The sequence below is a fragment of the Zingiber officinale genome, chromosome 1B (genome assembly GCF_018446385.1).
Source record: "Zingiber officinale cultivar Zhangliang chromosome 1B, Zo_v1.1, whole genome shotgun sequence".
NCBI classification, from domain to species: domain Eukaryota; kingdom Viridiplantae; phylum Streptophyta; class Magnoliopsida; order Zingiberales; family Zingiberaceae; genus Zingiber; species Zingiber officinale.
This window is the reverse complement of record NC_055986.1, coordinates 155,997,271-156,016,665: the sequence shown is the minus strand read 5'-3', so window position 1 is coordinate 156,016,665 and position 19,395 is coordinate 155,997,271. Positions and strand designations below refer to the sequence as shown.

Below are 19,395 nucleotides of genomic sequence, written 5' to 3'. Positions count from 1 at the left end.
ATGCTCTAATAGATTATGTACCAAAACTTCTAAATAAATAAGATTTTATTATATTACTTAAATTGAATCAAACATCTTCTCATTATATTTTATTTTCTATCACTTGATTATATAATTATTAAGTAATTACATAATCAAATTATACTTGAGCTAAATACGTTTTTAGAGTTTTGTTTTTAGATTTTAAAAGTTAGATTATAGTATTATGTATAAAATTTTTTTTACAATAACTTTTTTTTTATATATCCACGAGATATATGCTATAAGATAGATAGGATATCCTCCTCTATATATATATCTTATGCCGTACCTCCTTTGCACACATAAATTTCTTTTTAGTTTGAATTTTCTGTATGCTTAACATCTAAACCTAATGACAAAATCCCAAATAACACAGCCGTAAACTAAAAATAAATCTTAAATGCACTGGTCCGCAGAACAGGTCCGGACTTTTGGTCCGCGCATGAGTATAGAGTCCGTGGAGAAGGAGAGGCTCCCAGAGAGGTCTCTGCAAAACCCTACTGCCAACCCGCACCTCCGCTGGCGTATTCACCGGTTAAAATCTAGCTTGAATCTGCCATGATCTGCGCCAGTAAGCTTCCCACTGATCCTCTCGCCGCTTCAAAGTCCCACAGGTTCTGTTCTTTCTACTCCTCTTCAATCTGGATTCTAATCATACCTCCTCCCTCCTTTCTTTGTAGTCTCCGGCGAAGTGCCGGAGGAACCGGTAGTTTCCAATAAATCGGGACATCTCTTTGAAAGGCGGTTGATCGAACACCACATTGCGGTAACCGATCTCTAAATCTGTATTGTTTTAACTTTCTTTCACTGAGATGGAATCGCTTAAGATTCGACGCTCTGTAAATTATATCCTGCTTCGTCTCTTATCTTGCTGTTACATGACTTAAGTTTGTCTTTTTTTTAAATTGGCTTCTTTGCTTCATCTGTACGATCTTTAGAGTCATGGGAAATGCCCCGTCACCAAGGAGGAGCTCACCATGGACGATCTCGTTGTTGTGAAGATAAATAAAGTGCGTCGTTCTATTCTCATTTCTCTCACTGTTTTTTGTTGTTTATTGTTGTTATGTGACACCTGGAGCACAATACTCACTAGGAAAGCCAGATAGAGTAAACCAAAACTTTTAAGCAGTCTGACTGAAAAAAAAAATTGACCACTCTTTAGCTAGCTTGTGGGTTCATTTGGGTAGATTTAGTGCATGGTACTCCAGAAACATCATTTCACAATGTGATTTATTAGACATCTAGATTTACTTGTCTGGATTGGCGGTGCAAGGGGAATTTAACTTTCCTTTTTCTGGAGATGCTAAATAAAAGAAGTGGGAGGGAAAATTTATCATCCCATTTTCTCTAATTTCTGTTTTCTAGCTCATTTTTCTATTCAATTCCCACAGTCTTCTCCCATGGTTTCCTTCCCTATGGTTTATTCCTAGTACTCACTGTGTGTCATATAGATACTTGACTATCTATCTAATATAACAAGACAATGAATGAGTCTTTTATTGGGTAGCATCAAACAACAATTAAACACTAATTCAATTGTTCAACATCAGTTTGATGAGTCAAATACCTACTTAATGTAGTTATAACTTCAAGAAAGCTTAAGTTAATTGTCAAATACAATATGGAATACTGCAATTTCCTTGTCAAATTGTTTCAAGACAACCCCTTTGTCTGAAATGCACTGTTCCTAGCCTTCTTGATATATCCTAGAAAGGATACAATGTTGATATATTGAGATATTGCTAGTGTTCTTCCATATCTTGCCTGATAATTCTTCTTTGATTAGTTTTTTTTCTAATAATGATCGGTCTTATGTTCACCAATTTTTCAAAGGATTTGATGTATATAAAAATACATTTAGGTCTGTTTTGTTTAGTCAAGGAGTTTCACAACCCACCATGCAATATTGATTCTTTGTCTATGCTGGCAGTTGATCTTCATTAAAACTGCAATTTTTGTTCTCATAGTTATGTTGTTTTCTTGCTATTCATGACAAAACTAATTTTTGTATAAACTAATTGTGGCATTAAGCCATTAATACTAGAGGTAAACGTACTGTTATGTTGATTAATTAACTCGCTGAGATCCTGGGACCACCATTCATCATTTGTTCCTCACGCTAGCTCATGCTCTTTTAGTTTTTTTTGTTACTGCAGTTAATCATGGCAACTAGTTTTCCTGCTGTTATACCAGATTTATTATTTCTTGTACTCAATGACAAGCTAAAATAGTTTTGACATGATATTATGGTACACTTTTGTCTTTCCCGGTTTAGAAGTTCTTACATATATTCTAGGAATTGGAATTTCTACTATCTATGTAATTCTTCAAAAATACTTGAGGTAGCCTATCTGAGACATCAGTCATTAGCCTGATCAAACAGAGTTCATTTTTTAATTTTTTGCAAACTAACATATTAATGCTGCTGAATACATCCTAGCTTCTCTACTAATTATTGTACTTAAACTTAGCTGCAGGAGGGTTATTGTTGGTGAAGTACAACTATTCTGATTTTTGTCCTCAAGAACCACCTAGGAAATAACTAATTATGGAGTGTTAACTTTTTTTTTTTTTTTTGAAAATCTAAAGTAGCTGTGCAGAAGATGCGAGTTGCAGAGATGAGAATGTTAAAGTGGATGTGTGGACATATGAGGATGGACATAATAAGAAATGAGAGCATTAGAGAGAAAGTTGGAGTTGCATCTATTGAGGGAAACTCCAAGAGACACGTTTAACATGGTATATGCATGTACTTAGACGACCAATAAATGCTCTAAGTAGGCGATGTGAAACTATGACAAACACACATATCAAACGAGGAAGAGGAAAACCAAAAAAGACTTGGTTAGTAACAATAAAACAAAATAAAATTTATTTAAGTATAGATAATGATATAGTAGGAGATAGAGCTCAATGGCGTAAAATGATCCATATGGCCGACCCCACTTAGTGGGATAAAATTTGGTTGTTGTTGTTGTTGTTATTGTGCTGTGCAAATCGTAAGATTCCTTTGCGGAGGTATCCATTTCTGTAGGACCATTAGATTTGCTGGAAGTTCAATTGCTAATTTAGCGTGAGATTATTTAGGATAAAAGTTGTGTGATTTGAAGTACAAAGTCAAAGAGGCAATCTTTTGTGATGTTTTCTAAAATCAGTTTTCGGTATTTAAATGTGCATTTCCACTAAACATCATACAGAACAAACTATATGCATAAGCACTTTTGTTTTAGAATGGTTTGAGTAGAATTAGTTTATTAAGTAGACATGTTTAGACATTTTTGTTTCTTTCTTTTATTTTGTTGCATGTTTTTTAACTCTTCTCAAACTATTTCTGTGGTAGGTGGTGAAACCAAGAACTCTGCAGGCTGCTAGCATCCCTGGACTTCTAGGAATGTTTCATAGTGTGTGTATCCTGAATCCTTTCTGATTGTGATAACTGACAATTTTCTTGAGTTCGATCTAGTTGCATAGTGAGAACACAAATCCTTATTGCAAGATAATGTAACTAGAACAAGAGAGTTTAGGGTTCCTTTTAAAGGCTCAGCTATGACGCAATGTTGGAAATAAATCTATTCCTGAACAATTGATAAACAGACAATCAATTTCAGAAATAACTTAATCAAAGTTGTACCTATTTTCTAAATTTCAAACAAAATTATAATTTAAATTACTATAAACAAAATAATCTTACAACCTTAAAAATTAAAACTTACAAATTTCAAAATTTCTAATTTAAGGTTCACTATTATTCCCATTGAGTAGGAATATTAATACAACATGAATGAGTTGTTGATTAGGGGCATCATTTCCAATAAATAAAGAATATTAATATGACATCAATGAGACTTGAGCTTCATGGAGCATAATCTCTTTATTATCTGCTTCGTTCGTCAATATATGTTTTGGATGTTCCTTCTAATGAGTGAGAAATAAATACATCTTCATTATTCTTATATTTGTTGAGAAATTGAACTTTGACTTATTGTTTTTGTTTTTCTATTAGGTCTCCCCATTCAATGAATAAAAAAATTATAACTAATCACAAGGTGAAAATGATGTTTACATCTCTATAGATTATAGTAGCCATGGGTGTGGAAGTGATAATGTTAAGGAGGAGAATCCTGGCATCAAGACTAAAGAAGCATGACTAACATATGTGAACCTAGTTTGTACTAGATTGATCAGCTCTACATTGGATTCTAAATTTGCCTTGTACATTATATTCTGCAATAAATGCTGGACTGGATTCACAGTCTTGCACCAAATCAAATGGTAGGGATTGCAACTCAACAACATTTTTTAATTGCTGCTGGTCTGAGAGAAGGTTGTGGTTCAGTGTTCATTCCGCATGTAACAGGCTTGCTGTAGATAAGGGGCATGACTTTGGCCTGCTTTACCCAGCTGGGCTGTGGATTTGCTGCTTGAAAGTGGAGACGAATATTAGATGTTGAATTGAAACACGTGAAAGAAAGGAGGAAGAGGTTTGCTCCCGTTTTTGATGGTGTCAATGTCAACAGAGAGAAGCTGCCACTGGTTCATGGATGCTAGCAGGTGATCAGGTGAAGGCAGATGCTTGAGTTGGGGATTCTGGAACTAAGAAGATCAGAAGGAGTTCATGAGATGGAGGATTTGATGGTGGATAGGGGTTTGTAGTGAGCCTGGGCTTCGTGGAATTAAGGAAATTTACAGAGAGACGAAGGCAGAGTGCATTGGCATCACATGTGGAGGAGGCGTTCATGAGCAGAGGCAACGACCTTTGGCAGAGAACCACACACAGGAGGGCACATGTTCCATTGCACTGAACTTCTTCTTGGGTTGTGGATGATTTTTGTAGATCAAGAGGATTGGTTATTGATGGTTATCAGGTGCATAGTTTATTAGTGGAATTAGGGATTGAGATTTTGTGATGGCAAATTATTGGAGCAAAAGGTGATAACGCTCACCCCAAGCGACCCAGTATCGCCAGCCCTTCGGCTACATACAGGCAGATAAATCACATGGGGCATTTTGCGTACAATAGCCCTTCGCATAGGGCAGGTTAGGTAGGGTTGTAAATGAACCAAGCGTTCGTGAACAAGCTTGGTGTTCGGCTTGACAAGAACTTGTTTATGTTCGTTCAATAATACAAGATTAATTAAATAAACAAGTTTGAACAGTTCGTTAAGCTAAACAAACAAGCTTGAACACATATGTGTTCAGTTCGTTAACGTTCGTGAACAACGTTCGTGAACAACATTCGTGAACAATATTCACGAACCGTATTCATTAATAAAACTCTTTTCAATATGTTAAATAAACAATAAAATAAATTTAAATTATCAAGCTCAATAAACCAATCAAACAACTAAAGTTTCAAACAAGCTTGAATTGAGAGCTCAATAACATCTAATGAATTAAGCTCAAATCAAACTCAAGCCAAGCTCGAACCAAGCTCAAGCCAAGCTTGAAATGAGGCTCGATAACATCTAAATGAACTAAGCTCAAGCCAAGCTTCAAACAAGCTCAAGCTTATTGTTCAAGGCAAAACCTAAAATCTCGTGTTAACGGAACCCCACGAGTTAGGCCTTTATATAGAAAAGAGAATATACACCAAAAGACTCAAATACCCTTTTACTTATTCTAACACTCCCCCTCAAGCTTGAGAATATAGATTATATACACCAAGCTTGTTACATATATAGTCAATCCGGGGACCTCTAAGTGATTTAGTGAATATATCTGCTAGCTGATCATTTGAGTTGACAAAGCTAGTAGATATTTCTCCAGATATGACTTGCTCTCTGACAAAGTGACAGTCAACTTCAATATGCTTTGTTCTCTCATGGAAGACTGGATTTGAGGCAATATGCATAGCGGCTTGGTTGTCGCATATGAGTGACATTTGTGTAACCTCTCCAAACCTTAGTTCCTGAAGCAACTGCTTTAACCATATAAGTTCTTGACTAGCAATAGCCATAACTCGATATTCTGCCTCTGCACTGGATCTTGCCACAACATTCTGTTTTTTACTTTTCCAAGAAATAAGGTTACCTCCGACAAATATACAAAATCCAGAAGTGGACCTTCTATCAGAGGGAGATCCTGCCCAATCTGCATCAGAATACCCTACGACTTGAGTATGTCCTTTGTCTTCATATAAAAGACCCTTTCCTGGTGCACCCCTGATATATCGAACAATGCGAGTTACTGCATCCCAATGTTCTTTGCATGGAGAGCTAAGAAACTGACTTACTACACTCACTGCAAATGAGATATCCGGACGAGTGACAGTAAGGTAGCTTAGTTTCCCTACCAATCGCCTATACCGTTCAGGATCTGAAAGGGGCTCCCCCTGATTTGGTAGGAGCTTGACATTAGGATCCATGGGATTGTCGACTGTCTTTGAGTTTAACATTCCTGTTTCTTCCAGAATATCCATTGCATACTTCCTTTGGGATATAATGATCCCATCTTTAGACTGTGCCACTTCTATCCCTAGAAAGTATTTGAGTTTGCCAAGATCTTTTGTCTGGAAATGTTTGAAAAGATGTTGTTTTACTTGTGAAATTCCAAGATGATCATTACCTGTGATGACAATATCATCAACATAAACCACTACATAGATGCAACCAGTAGATGAGTGGCGATAAAAAACAGAATGATCAGCCTCGCTTCGAGTCATGCCAAACTGTTGAATTATGGTACTAAATCTACTGAACCATGCTCTGGGTGACTGCTTGAGACCATATAAAGATTTCCGCAACTCCCCCGAGCAACAAAACACGGAGGTTGCTCCATGTAGACTTCCTCGAGCAGGTCACCATGTAAGAATGCATTTTTGATGTCCAACTGATGAAGGGGCCAATGGCGAATTGCAGCAATAGACAGAAAAAGACGCACAGAAGACATCTTGGCAACAGGAGAAAAGGTGTCGCCATAATCCAATCCAAATACCTGAGTATAGCCTTTAGCGACAAGACGAGCCTTAAGCCGATCAACCGTGCCGTCTACACCAACTTTCACCGTAAACACCCATCGACAACCAACCACTGACTTTCCAGGAGGTAGAGGAACGAGGTCCCAAGTCCCACTGCTTTGTAGGGCACTCATTTCATCAAGCATAGCCTGTTTCCATCCTGGATGGGCAAAGGCATCACCTGCAGTCTTCGGAACAGAAACAGACGACAAGGAAGACAGACAATAATAATAGGATGGGGAAAGACGATGATAGCTTAAAGAAACATAGTGAGGAGAAGGATTACGAGTGGAACGCATACCCTTTCGAAGTGCAATAGGAACATCAGAGTCAGGAGATGGGACCGGAGGAAACGACGAAGGACTTGGCTCCAAAGATGTGCCCACAGCAGTGTCAGTGTTGGTCGGCGGCAAAGCAGAACGAGGACGACGTTGATAAACCTGCAAAGGAGGAGACGAGGCTGGAGGTGATAGAGGCGCCTCCGGAGGATAAAAGATAGTCACTGGTGCAGGTGGAGAGGGAGAAACCTCGGCCTGTGAAGCGGAAGAACCAAAAAAAGAAACCGACTCAAAGAATGTGACATCAGCAGAGATGAAGTACCGACGAAGAGTAGGGGAATAACACTTGTACCCTTTTTGACCGTGGGTACCCACTTATGAGACCGAGGAGATAGTTTGTCAATGCCGGGATCAAGAGCATGAGCAAAACAAATAGAACCAAAGACCCGAGGTGGCAGAGGATGAAGAGACTGATGTGGATAAAGTACCTGATGAGGTATTTTACCCTGGAGAGTGGATGAAGGCATGCGATTGATGAGATAACACGCAGTGAGTACAGCATCACCCCAAAATTGATGAGGGACATGAGAATGGAGAAGAAGAGTCCGAGTGGTCTCAAGGAGATGACGATTCTTGCGCTCTGCAACCCCATTATGTTGAGGGGTATGAGGGCAAGGCGTGCGATGCAACACACCATGAGATGTCAAGAAGGTACGAAACTGAGTAGACAAATATTTGCGTGCATTATCACTTTGTAAAGATCGAAGAGAAGTACCAAATTGAGTTTTTATTTCAAGGAAAAAGGATTCTCGGAGCGATCCTTCATTAGATATAACCATGTACAACGGGAAAAATCGTCTATAAAAGTAACAAAATACCTTGACCCCATTGTAGAAGAAACACGACTCGGACCCCAAACATCAGAATGAACCAAAGCAAAAGGAGACATAGCCCGACTCTCAATACGAGGAGAAAAAGAACTACGAACATGCTTACCTAATTGACACGACGCACAAGATAAAGACTCTAAGTGAGAAAGACTAGGATGTAACTGTTTCAACTTATTAAGACATGGATGTCCCAACTGAGCATGAATAAGAAGTGGAGATGCCGCCGCCGAACCAACAAAAGAGGGTTGTTGAAGCCGATATAGGCCATGAGATTCACATCCGAAGCCAATCATCCTCCCCGTACTCCGGTCCTGTAAGGAAACAGACGTGTTAGTAAAAGAAATGACACAATCAAGAGATCGAGTAAGTTGACTTATCGACAATAAATTAAAGGGAGCTCCGGGAACATAAAGAACATTATGAATTGAAAGAGATGAAGAAGGATGAACAATACCAATACCCTGGGATTGAGTTTGGGAACCATTGGCCATGGTGACCATTGGTACTAGAAGTAGTGAGAGAGGAAAAAAGGATTTATTACGGTGATATGATCGGTGGCCCAGAATCAAGAACCCAAGGACCAAGAACGAGATATGCCAAAGTGAAGGAAGTACCGTCTGATGATAGCGATGGAACTCAAGCCTGTCGATCCTCAAACCATTTCAAAATCGGTATAGGAAGGTGTTGAAGTCGAATCGGTGTTAAGCGTGGAGTGGAAGGAGCAACAGAACTACGAACAATCTGGCGGACGAGGAGGACGACCATGCAAACTCCAGCATTTATCAATCGCGTGTCCCGGTCGGTGGCAATGATCACACTAAGGTCGTCCTTTGCCACCCTTGCGAGGTGGAGGTCCTTTGTGTCGAGAGACCAAAGCTGACGAGTCGACAGGAACAGAGGAAGGCATCATCAAGACTTTGGCCGGGACACGGAGAAGAGTCGCCCAGGTATTTTCCATGGTAGCTTCTGTGGGGCTGCCCAGGATCTGGTCACGGACATGAGAATAATCCGTGGGCAGACCATATAAAGCCAAAGACATAAAAAATTTCTTCCGATTTTCAAGCTCTTCAACAGGATCGGCCGCAGGTGGGAGCAGTTCATTGAAGTCACAAGGAAGGCTAGAAACTGAACCCAGATAAGTTGACATTGAATCCTTAATCTGATTGGCGCTGAGGATGGTCATGAGATCTTCACAGACTTGATAGAGTCGCCGAGAGGTGTTTGTAAAGAGTTGTTGGGCTTGTGTCCAAACAGCTTTGCAGCTTTTGTGAGTACGGAAGACATTCCTAAGAGATGGATGGATGGTGGCTCGGATAATACAACATAACTGAGCGTCGACCTTCTTCCACAGAGGACGATCGACGTCTTGAACATCTTCTTCAGTTTGAGTGAGATGTGTCTCATAACCCTGTCCAACAAGCCAAATCTCAATGTGAGATGCCCAAGAGATATAATTTTTACCATCCAACTGCTCGGAAGAGAAAGATGCAGTGATATGGTTGGTAAAGATTGAGGTATCTGGTTTTGGGACACTAGATGTAGCCATGAATAGAACTGTGAACCCGGTTGTTGGAATATACGAAGTGAGGAGGAACAGGAACTGATATTAGTAGCTAATTTGGAGCGGCTATGCGGATATAAAGAGTGCTGTTAGGTTTGCTGACGCAGAGGAAATCAGCTGGAGTTGGATTCCAGCCGGTGTGCCGGCACTTGGGAAGCAGGAGGCTGCAGGCACTTGAGAAGCAGGAGGCTGCAGGACGCCAGGCCGAGGAACCACACACAGAATGTCACCTAATAGCTGAGTCGTGAGCACAATAACGAGCGCGCAGAGGAAACTCAAGACCACGATCGCAAAGAGGCGGAAGGAGATCAAGATCGCAGCGACGGCGGCAGTGACGTGGAGGAAGAACACGTCACTGGCTAAGGGATCCTCAGCGACTTGGCCACCAGAGGTATTCAGAACAGTCGTACCTGAGAAGAGGGCGTGGTCACCAGTGCAGGCGCGCCTGAGGGCCGGGTCGATGTTCTCCTCGTCCTCCTCAACGCGGCTAACTCCACCGACGAGGGCAGGCTTGGGAAGAGAGGCTCGAAGCTCTGAGAAAGCGTGCGCCGACACCGATCGAGGCAGCGAAGAAAGCTGCTGGCCAGTGGTGAGGAAGAAGAAGAAAGCCGGCGGTGGGAGTTGTCGCGAGCCCTAGCCGCACGATCGAGGAAGAGATCGATGCCAGTTGGCGCCGGTGAGAACTCGCGCGGAAGGAGGCGACGCGAGGAAAGAAGCGGCGCTCGCTGCTGGAGAGAACTCGCGTGGCGCTCGCGCTGCTGGAGGCCCGTCGCGCGGCAGAGAAAAAAAAAAAAAAAAAGAGAATTCGGTGCGGGGAAGAGAAAAAGAAATTAGGGTTTTGGCTCTAATACCATGTTCAAGGCAAAACCTAAAATCTCGTGTTAACGGAACCCCACGAGTTAGGCCTTCATATAGAAAAGAGAATATACACCAAAAGACTCAAATACCCTTTTACTTATTCTAACACTTATAAAAAATAAACCAAGCCAAGCTTGAACACTCATTTCAAAAGCTTGGTTCATTTTAAGCTCGGCTCGGCTTGGTTACCTTATCAAACAAGCTTGAACATCCCAAAGCTCAGCTCGGCTCGGCTTGGCTCGGCATGTTTACATCCCTAAGGTCAGGCACCCAACGGAACATTTTGTACTTGTTGGGAATTGACCCAAAAATCTATTGGAGCAACCACCATGTAGTTACCAATTATGCTAATCCGTGGGGAGCAATGGCAAATTATTATGTTGCATTTGGATGTCGGTGTATACCTCAAAGAGATAGGAGAAGGTGCTTTTATGGACAATGTCTTGGTAAGCTTGAGAAATCTCCGATCATAGGGAGATGTTGAATGAGGAAAACACCATGGGAATGAGGTAGACACAATGGATGGTGGTCTGTTACAAGCGGTTGGCAATGCAGTGGAAGTCATAGGGGTTGCTGAGATGTGGTGGTGGAATGAAGGAGGTAGAGGATTTCATGTTTGCAAATGGGAAGAGGCAGAAGATTGAATTGAAGAAATGACAAGTTTGAAACAAACCCGCGAGAGCTGCATCCGGAGAAGAGATGGCATCGGAAGTTGTGTTAGTTGCAGCTTTTTGGTGGAGGTGTCATTGAGCTGAGATGGAGGACGTGTAGAGGTGGTACAGTTGGTCAATGTTGGGTTGTATGTGGCTTTTGTCGGTTGATGGCTATAGTGAGAGTGCTGAGAGAAGGGGTTGTAAGCAGATCGGATGTGAGCATTGGGTATGGTAGTGGTGACGTAGATAGCAATGAATAACACGAAGAGCTAAAGGATTGTGGATTGCAGCGGAAAGCATAAGGAGTTTAGGAGAAAGATGGCTGTACGGTTGAAGAAAAACCACTAACACTCTCCTATTGTTGGGTTCTACGTGAGGCGGTGAGAGTTGCAGTAGGCAACCAACAGCTGCATGATGGGCGCTTGGCTAGCAAATTGGCAGACAACAAAAGGAGACAATAGGGTTGAACATGTGAGGGGGAATTAATATGGAGTGTTGTAGAGGAAGGTGAGGTCTTAGCATTGAATAAGGAATACGGCTTTGATGCCAAAGAACCTATAATCTCCCATAGAAAATATCTCACAACTCAAAATTCAAATTGCCATTGATTAGAAGATAATGGAACAAGAGGGTGTTGGGGGGCCTAACTATGATTTAATCTTTGAATTACACCTATCTCTACAAATTTCATAAACTAATAATCAATTTTTAAAATAACTTAGTAGATTTAATGCATTCTCTGAATGACTTATTCCTGAAAATAATAATGAAAATTAACTAATTTTCCATGACAGTAAAAAATATCTTACAACCTATAAAAAAATTAGACTTGCTGAATTAAAATTTTCAAATTTAATTTTTACTAGTTTAAACCACATCATTATTACTTGGTTATGTAAAAAACATAAAAAACAATCATCTGAAGTTGTCTATACTATATGAAAAGCAATGTTCCCTATGTCACATTTTTTTCAATATTTTTTAATAAAGTTTAGGTTTCCATTTGTGATACTAAACATTTCAAATATGGCTTTAATTTTAGTTTTAATTGCAACATTTGATTTGGACAGTAACATCAAGTTTGTTAATTATCAATGGCATTAATTATTATTGCATGCAAGCATATACATGATGATCCCAAATTCACCTTTTCTTTGTCTCTTTCTCTATTTAAATCCCACTAGTTGATCTGAATTATTATTCTCAATTTAAATCCCACTAATTTCATCTAAATTATTTAATTATTCCACACTGAAATATATTCTTGTATATTGACTTCATACTACGTCTAGAAATTTATGTCTCATTAATTTAATCTAAAATTTATTTTCATTTATTTTTTCATACTCAGATATAAATTAAATTTGAAAAGAAAACTATAATAAGAGTTGGCATTTCTACTTGATTCTATTTACACTTTATGATTATGTATAACTATCTACAATTTAGTATTATTTATTTTTGATGTACTTTAGTATTTTAATACTTTAACTTTGTTGGATTTGTATAACAATCATTCAACACGCGGGCATACCACTTGCTTCAACTGTTGAATTTGTGTAGTCTGTCTTTGCTCTATTCATTCAGTTGGTGTGTGTAATCCATTTTCTTCTTTAATCATTCACTACATCAGATACATATTCATCCTCAATGAACAGAGGTTTTGTTTTTTTTTTCTTCTGAATAGGAATGGGATGCTTTGATGCTATCCAATTTTGCACTGGAGCAACAGTTGTACACAGCGAGGCAAGAGTTGAGCCATGCCTTGTATCAGGTATGAAAAATTCCCAAGAAGGAATATTTTTGGGTTGTTAATTGGCCATTTTTAATGTCTGAATTTTTTTTTACCTTTTGGTGCATTTGCACAATCCCTACTGATGATGATCTTCAATTAAATTATTTACTTTTTTTTTCATTAGAGCTTATTGTGCATAAGGTTGAAAGAACATTGAACTTGATTTCTTTTCTCATTGAAACTATATTTTTAATTTGTTTCCTCAAATTTCTTGCTATCCTATTTGTGTGATGCATATGCACAGTCTAGAAGCCAGTGATGAACATAGAAAGTGTTTATGCATTTGCTGTTTAGTTCGGCAAGGTGTCAAGCTGGGTTATTTATGGATCCATCTTTCTTCTAGGACCCTTGAGTGCTTTCTTTCTCTCTTGGTTATTGCATGCTGATGTAATCAGCGCTTCAGGGCGATGCCCCACTCTATCATTCTTTCTTCTTTTCCTCTAGGGCCATTAAATGCTTTCCTTTTCAAGCAATTATTATTGTGTGCTAACACAATCACCGCTTTGAGGATGAGCCTACTCAAGAAATTAGTTCATGTTGTTGGTATCCTAGGGTTGTTTTAATGTGATCAAAAAAGTTAGGTTAGGTCATGTTGTGTTTAATCCTGTGTCTAAGTGTGTAGGAACTTAGGAGCATAGGATATCGAGCAAAAGACGCAGCTAGCGAGAAGGACGGTACGGGGAGAGAGCCGACAGGCTCGGTGCGTCTGAGAGATGAGGTGCTGCCGAAGAGTACGCGGACGGACGAGAAGGAGGCACGCGGCGTTTCCGAGGGACGAGAAGCCAGGAGCGGAAGCTTGCTCGAGAAGGCCGGAAGTTGAGTTCGGGTGAGTCCTATTTCGGATGACCGAGAACACCCAAGCAAGAGGAACCAGAGCGGAAGACCCAGACCAAGACGAGCAAAACCGGAGCGAAAGGTCCGGACTAAAAAGTCAACTTGGTTGACTTTCCTGGTTCCGGGCGTCTGAAATTGAATTTTATCTGGATCGCGTTTGACCGTTATTCGTTGCGAAGGGGATAAAATTTTATCCCCCTCCAGACGTCCGGAACCCTTCCAGGCGTCCCGAGCAAGGCTATATAAGCAATCTTACTCCTAAAGCTAAACAACAATGAGAAATACAAAGAAACAACACTTGTGCGCTTTAGTTTTTGTTTAGCTTCTTTTCTATGCGTTTATTACTATAAGAGACTTCTCCGTCTGAAGGAGATTCTTAGTGCGATTGAACTTTCTTGGATTAACAATCTCCCCAATTATAACCAAGTAAATCTGCCGAGCCTCGTCTTTTTAGTTTCTTTATTATTCTTATGCAAGTGTTATTTTAAGTTATAAGTCCGAGGAAGGTTCTTTTTGTTTTGATTTGTTCAGGGGCTATTCACCCCCCCTCTAGCCAGCCGCAAGGGTTCTAACAAGTGGTATCAAAGTAAGGACGCTTCAGGAGGACTAACCGCCGACTGAAGCATCGAATCAATGGCCGGATCGAGCATATACCCACCGAAGTTCGAGGGGGAGTTCGCAAGCTGGAAAAAGAAAATGGAGGTATTCTTTAAAATCGACTTTGATTTACTTTTAATAATGAAATTCGGTTTTGTAGCACCCGAAGAAAAGGAAGAATACCAGTGGACGAAGGAGCAGGTCGATTTCGTGGCAAACAACAAAACAGAGTTCCATCTGCTAAGCGTCCTACCGCTATAAGAAGTCAACTGGATCGACGCCTACGACTCAGCAAAGGAGCTTTGGGAGAAGTTCCTTGAGCTACACGAAGGGACGTCCGAAGCCAAGCTCGCGAGACAGGATCTGTTACGCAACATAAAACTGGAAGCAGAAGAAATCGTTGCACATCTTCACTCAAGAATGAAGGAACTAATCACCGAATTCACGAATCTCGGAGAAAAGGTTAGCAATCGAGTTTCGTTAATGTACGCGCTTAATGCATTTCCTAGATCTACTGAATGAGCATTATTAGTAGATGCTTACTATATTTCTAAAAATTTAGATTCTGTTACCTTAGGAGAAATGTTTTCAATATTTGAAGTCCATGAAACGAGATGTGCAGATCCGAAGGAGCGAAGCACAACGTTGCCTTTAAGGCAAGGATGGACGAACGAAATTCAGAATCCTCTCTGGACGATGACGAAACGGTAATGATGGTAAGACAATTTAAAAAATTATTTAAATCTAGAAAAATTAACCAGCTGCAGGGTAGAAAAAAAAGAACAATCAGATGCTACTACAATGAAGAAGGGCACGTTAAAGACAACTGCCCTAAGTTAAAGATCAAGGATAAGGACAAAGGGAAGAACAAGAAGCCTGTCCAATCCAATAAGTACAAGACGCTAAAAGCGATGTGGGACGAAACGTCATCTGAATCAGAAGTTGAAGCTGTTGTCGGACTTACGTTAATAGCAAGTCATCAAGACGACGAAAACGAAGCAAGCTTGTCCGAAATGAGCATCGATGAAGGGGGAGCGACATCGGAAGAAAGCAGCAGTTCAGGGGGAGCTACGGATAACGAGATCAACAAGGTAAGTCAGGTGCGATCTCTTCATCCCGATAAGTTGTTTAAATTTGTTAAGTTATTATCTAAAGACCATTGCAAATTAGAAAAAGAAAATAAAGAATTAAAATTAATTCTAGCCAAATCCTACTTATTAGAAGATTTCGAAAAATTAAATTGGAAAGTGATAGACTGAAGACACAAGTAGAAAACTTGAAACACCATACATGTTTAACTGTTCAAACTCAAAATTTTAAAAGACTAAGTTGGTATCTTAGATTTCACAGGGTCAAATTAGAAAATTTCCCAAAAGTTATGTGCCCCCAAAATTTTTGATTAATCCTGTAGGAAGGAACCTATATTGGGTTCCAAAAATTTGTATAAATTAAAAAGTTTAATTGGACTTAAGGCTTTTAGCGAGAAAATTAAATGTTTGAATTTCCTTAAGAGGCTTTGTCTAGAAAGTGGTTGTTGCTCCAAAACCAAGAAGGTTTAGTGCCTCGCCACAGCTTAGAAGCCAATTAATGAAATAAAATATTTAATTGACTAACCGGTAAAGCATTTAATTGTAATTAAATAATGCTTTAAATAGTTACTCAATTTTTTTTTTCGGTATTTTTAACTTAGAAATTTTTTTAAAAGACTTATAGTTTTTTAGAAGTATCAACTTTACTTTACCAAAATTATTTTTACAAAATTAGTTTTTGTAAATTTAAGAAATTATTGATGTTTTTTTTGGTGATATCAAAAATATTTTTTACTTAGAATTTTTTTTTTCTAAATTATTGTAATTTTTTTTAAGTGCTATCAAAATTATTTTTCAAAATTTTCAAAAACTTGATAAGTTTTTCAAAATGTTGAAAATCATTTTTTTTTTAACTAAAAACTTTCCCATTTTTTGAAAAATTTACCATTAGATTTATTTTGGTAACCCATTTTTTATGTGATCAAAGGGGGAGAAGGGAAGATTAAGTCTAGGGGAGGTAGTTGTAACTTTCTTAATTTTTGCACTTTAATTGCAATTTATTGCTTTTACTTTATGTTAGTTTACCCTAACTTAACTTGGGTTGTTCATATCAAAAAAGGGGGAGATTGTTGGTACCCCAGGGTTATTTTGATGTGATCAAACAAGTTAGGTTAGATCCTGTTGTGTTTAATCCTGTGTCTAAGTGTGCAGGAACTTAGGAGCACAGGATATCGAGCAAAAGACGCAACTAGCGAAAAGGACGGCACAGGGAGAGAGCCGACGGGCTCGGTGCGTCTGAGGGACGAGGTGTTGCGGAAGATACGCGGGCGGACGAGAAGGTGGCGCGTGGCGTTTCCGAGGGACGAGAAACCAGGAGCGGAACCTTGCTCGAGAAGGTCGGAAGTAGGGTTCGGGTGAGCCATATTTCGGATGGTCGAGATCACCCAAGCAAGAGGAACCGAAGCGGAAGACCCGACCCGAGGCGAGCGAAAGGCCCGGATTGAAAAAGTCAACTTGGTTGACTTCTTGGTTCGGGAACCCGGAATCGAATTTTATCTGGATCACGTTTGATCGCGATCCATTGCGAAGGGGATAAAATTTTATCCCCTTCAGGCGTCTGGAATCCTTCCAGGCGTCCCGAGCAAGGCTATATAAGCAGCCTTGCTCCCAAAGCTAAATAACAATGAGAAATACAAAGAAACAACATTTGTGCGCTTTAGTTTTTGTTTAGCTTCTTTTCTGTGCATTCATTGCTGTAAGAGACTTCTTCGCTTGAAGGAGATTGTTAGTGCGATTCAACTTCCTTGGATTAACAACCTCTCCGGTTGTAACCAAGTAAATCTGCTGAGCCTCGTCTTTCTAGTTTCTTTATTATTCTTATGCAAGTGTTATTTTAAGTTATAAGTCCAAGGAAGGTTCTTTTTGTTTTGATTTATGGAGGGTTGTTCACCCCCCTCTAGTCGGCCGCTAAGGGTCCTAACACATGTGATTATCTATCCATTTATTGGAGTGCTTTTCTTTCCTGTAGTATTGCATGTAAATGTGATCAACACTAAGGAAGGAACCTACTTCAGAGATTAGTTTCTGATATCTCTTTTTCATCCTCTCTTTACCCTCTCTCTCATTGATGTGCTAGATGGTGAGGTTGAAGGGAACAACTCCTGTGTTCAACTATCTCTAGAGCTTTGCTGAATGAGGTCAAAGAGACAATTGATTGGGTGCTCCATTAGCTCTCTTTCGCCTGTATGCAAATAGTTTGTTTCTCGTCTCACTATTTCTGTGTAGTTTACTTTGAGTTATATATGAAGCTGGCCATAGATAATATCTATACTTCAGATTGAAGGTGAGTGTTAGAGGAGTTAAATTAATAGGGTAATTGGTCTCGTGGATCCCATTTTAATAGTTCCAGATTTAAGGTTTAACATGAGTCTATATATAACCTATAATGGTTATCTTGACATAATGAAGCATTACAATGTTTTCTTATCCCAAAGTTCTATAATATTTGAGACAGCATATCTTCTTTTCTTCTTAGATGCTATTTAATCTACCTGTTGTATTTTCTTGTTTTCAGTCACCAATTAGCCATATATTAATATATAATTGGATGCCATGGTTCCACTATTAAGAGGTCTGTCTTAGTAAACAGCGGTATTCCCAGATGTTACTGACTACCAAGTTTAGGAACAAGATACCAGTGCAATTCTTAAGAAGATCATATTGACTTGCAACTTTGTCTAACAATTTCTAATATTTGTTTAAAGATCTGGCCAAGATGCTCATCAGAGTTATGGCTAAAACTTTTGGAGATTGAATTGAAACAAATTTGATTTTATCAGCAAGAGTGATTACATTTTTGTTGCCAGTTTGCTACAATGTTTACAAGAAGGCTTGAGTCCCAACTATTTGGGGTCAGCTACATAGATTTGATCCTGCCACTGAATCCTATTTAAGGTGAATATACATATCTTCTGAATCATTTTTGAAACAACCTCAACTTCTAACCTTTAAAAGAAATACTAGAGGAATTTTTTTTTTGGCTACTATTTGCACAGCATTATTCATCGAAAATTTCTGGAATAAATTTCGCATGATAAAAAATCAAGCATTTCGATCTAGTACCATAAAAATCCAAAGTGAAACAATCTCTGAACATTCAAGTAGCAAGTAAGCATTTAAAAGAACAGAATAAGAATTTAATTAAAGTTCTAAAAAAAACATTAAAACCTTGCAACGTACTAAAAAGAATCCAGCAATTCAATTCACAAGGAAATGTCATAATTTCAACTTTCCTAGCAACCAGAAATATTCAGGAAAAACTGTCTAAGAATTCTGAAATAATGTCAAACATCAAACTTTACTTAAAAGCCTAACTGAACTAATCTCAGGAAAAATCTGGCTAGCAAAGAACTCAAATCAAATCCTTTCTTTCAATATTTCATGAAACTTTATTTTGCAGAATAAACATAAACTGAAAGGCCATCGGGTGTGCACTGCCTGGTACAAGTTTGCTCATCCATCAAGTCCCTCCATCTCCTCATTACCTGCACCATATGGATCTAAAGATCCATTAAGTTCAAACAATTATAACAAGTAATGTATATACATCCACATGCATTTCAATATACTTTTAAGAAAATTTACCTTAAACATTTAACTTTAAACTAAGGAACATAGACTTAAACTTCAACATCACATCACTCTCAAGACATTTTAGGCAAGTTTAGATCATTGAATGTGACATTTTATCTCAACCTCTGAACGTTTGGCCAAACTTTTACCGTAGTACTAGGTTTGGTAGTGTTCACCGGTATCCTCTAAGCCGGATTCCACAATCCCTTTTCACCTCTGGTTTGGTAAGAATTCCGGTATCCTTTAAGCCGGACTCCTTATTCGTAATTTGCCACAGACAATTCACATTGCT

General features: G+C 39.1%; 1 protein-coding gene across 3 annotated transcripts in view; it reads left to right on the top strand.

The window, feature by feature from the left end:
* The first annotated feature begins 422 nt into the window (after positions 1-422).
* LOC121985862 (pre-mRNA-processing factor 19-like) overlaps positions 423-19,395 on the top strand; it is a 30,484-nt gene continuing 11,511 nt past the window's right edge. Inside the window, exons 1-5 of one of the 3 annotated variants that reach the window (XM_042539554.1) lie at positions 423-592; positions 702-787; positions 960-1,031; positions 3,362-3,424; positions 12,904-12,990. In XM_042539554.1, the coding sequence (XP_042395488.1) occupies positions 580-592; positions 702-787; positions 960-1,031; positions 3,362-3,424; positions 12,904-12,990 (321 nt within the window). In that variant the 5' untranslated portion in view covers positions 423-579. Of the gene's footprint in view, positions 636-701; positions 788-959; positions 1,032-3,361; positions 3,425-12,903; positions 12,991-17,617; positions 17,715-19,395 lie in introns of those variants that run through there. The other 2 variants (XM_042539564.1, XM_042539572.1) reach the window with 2 other exon arrangements.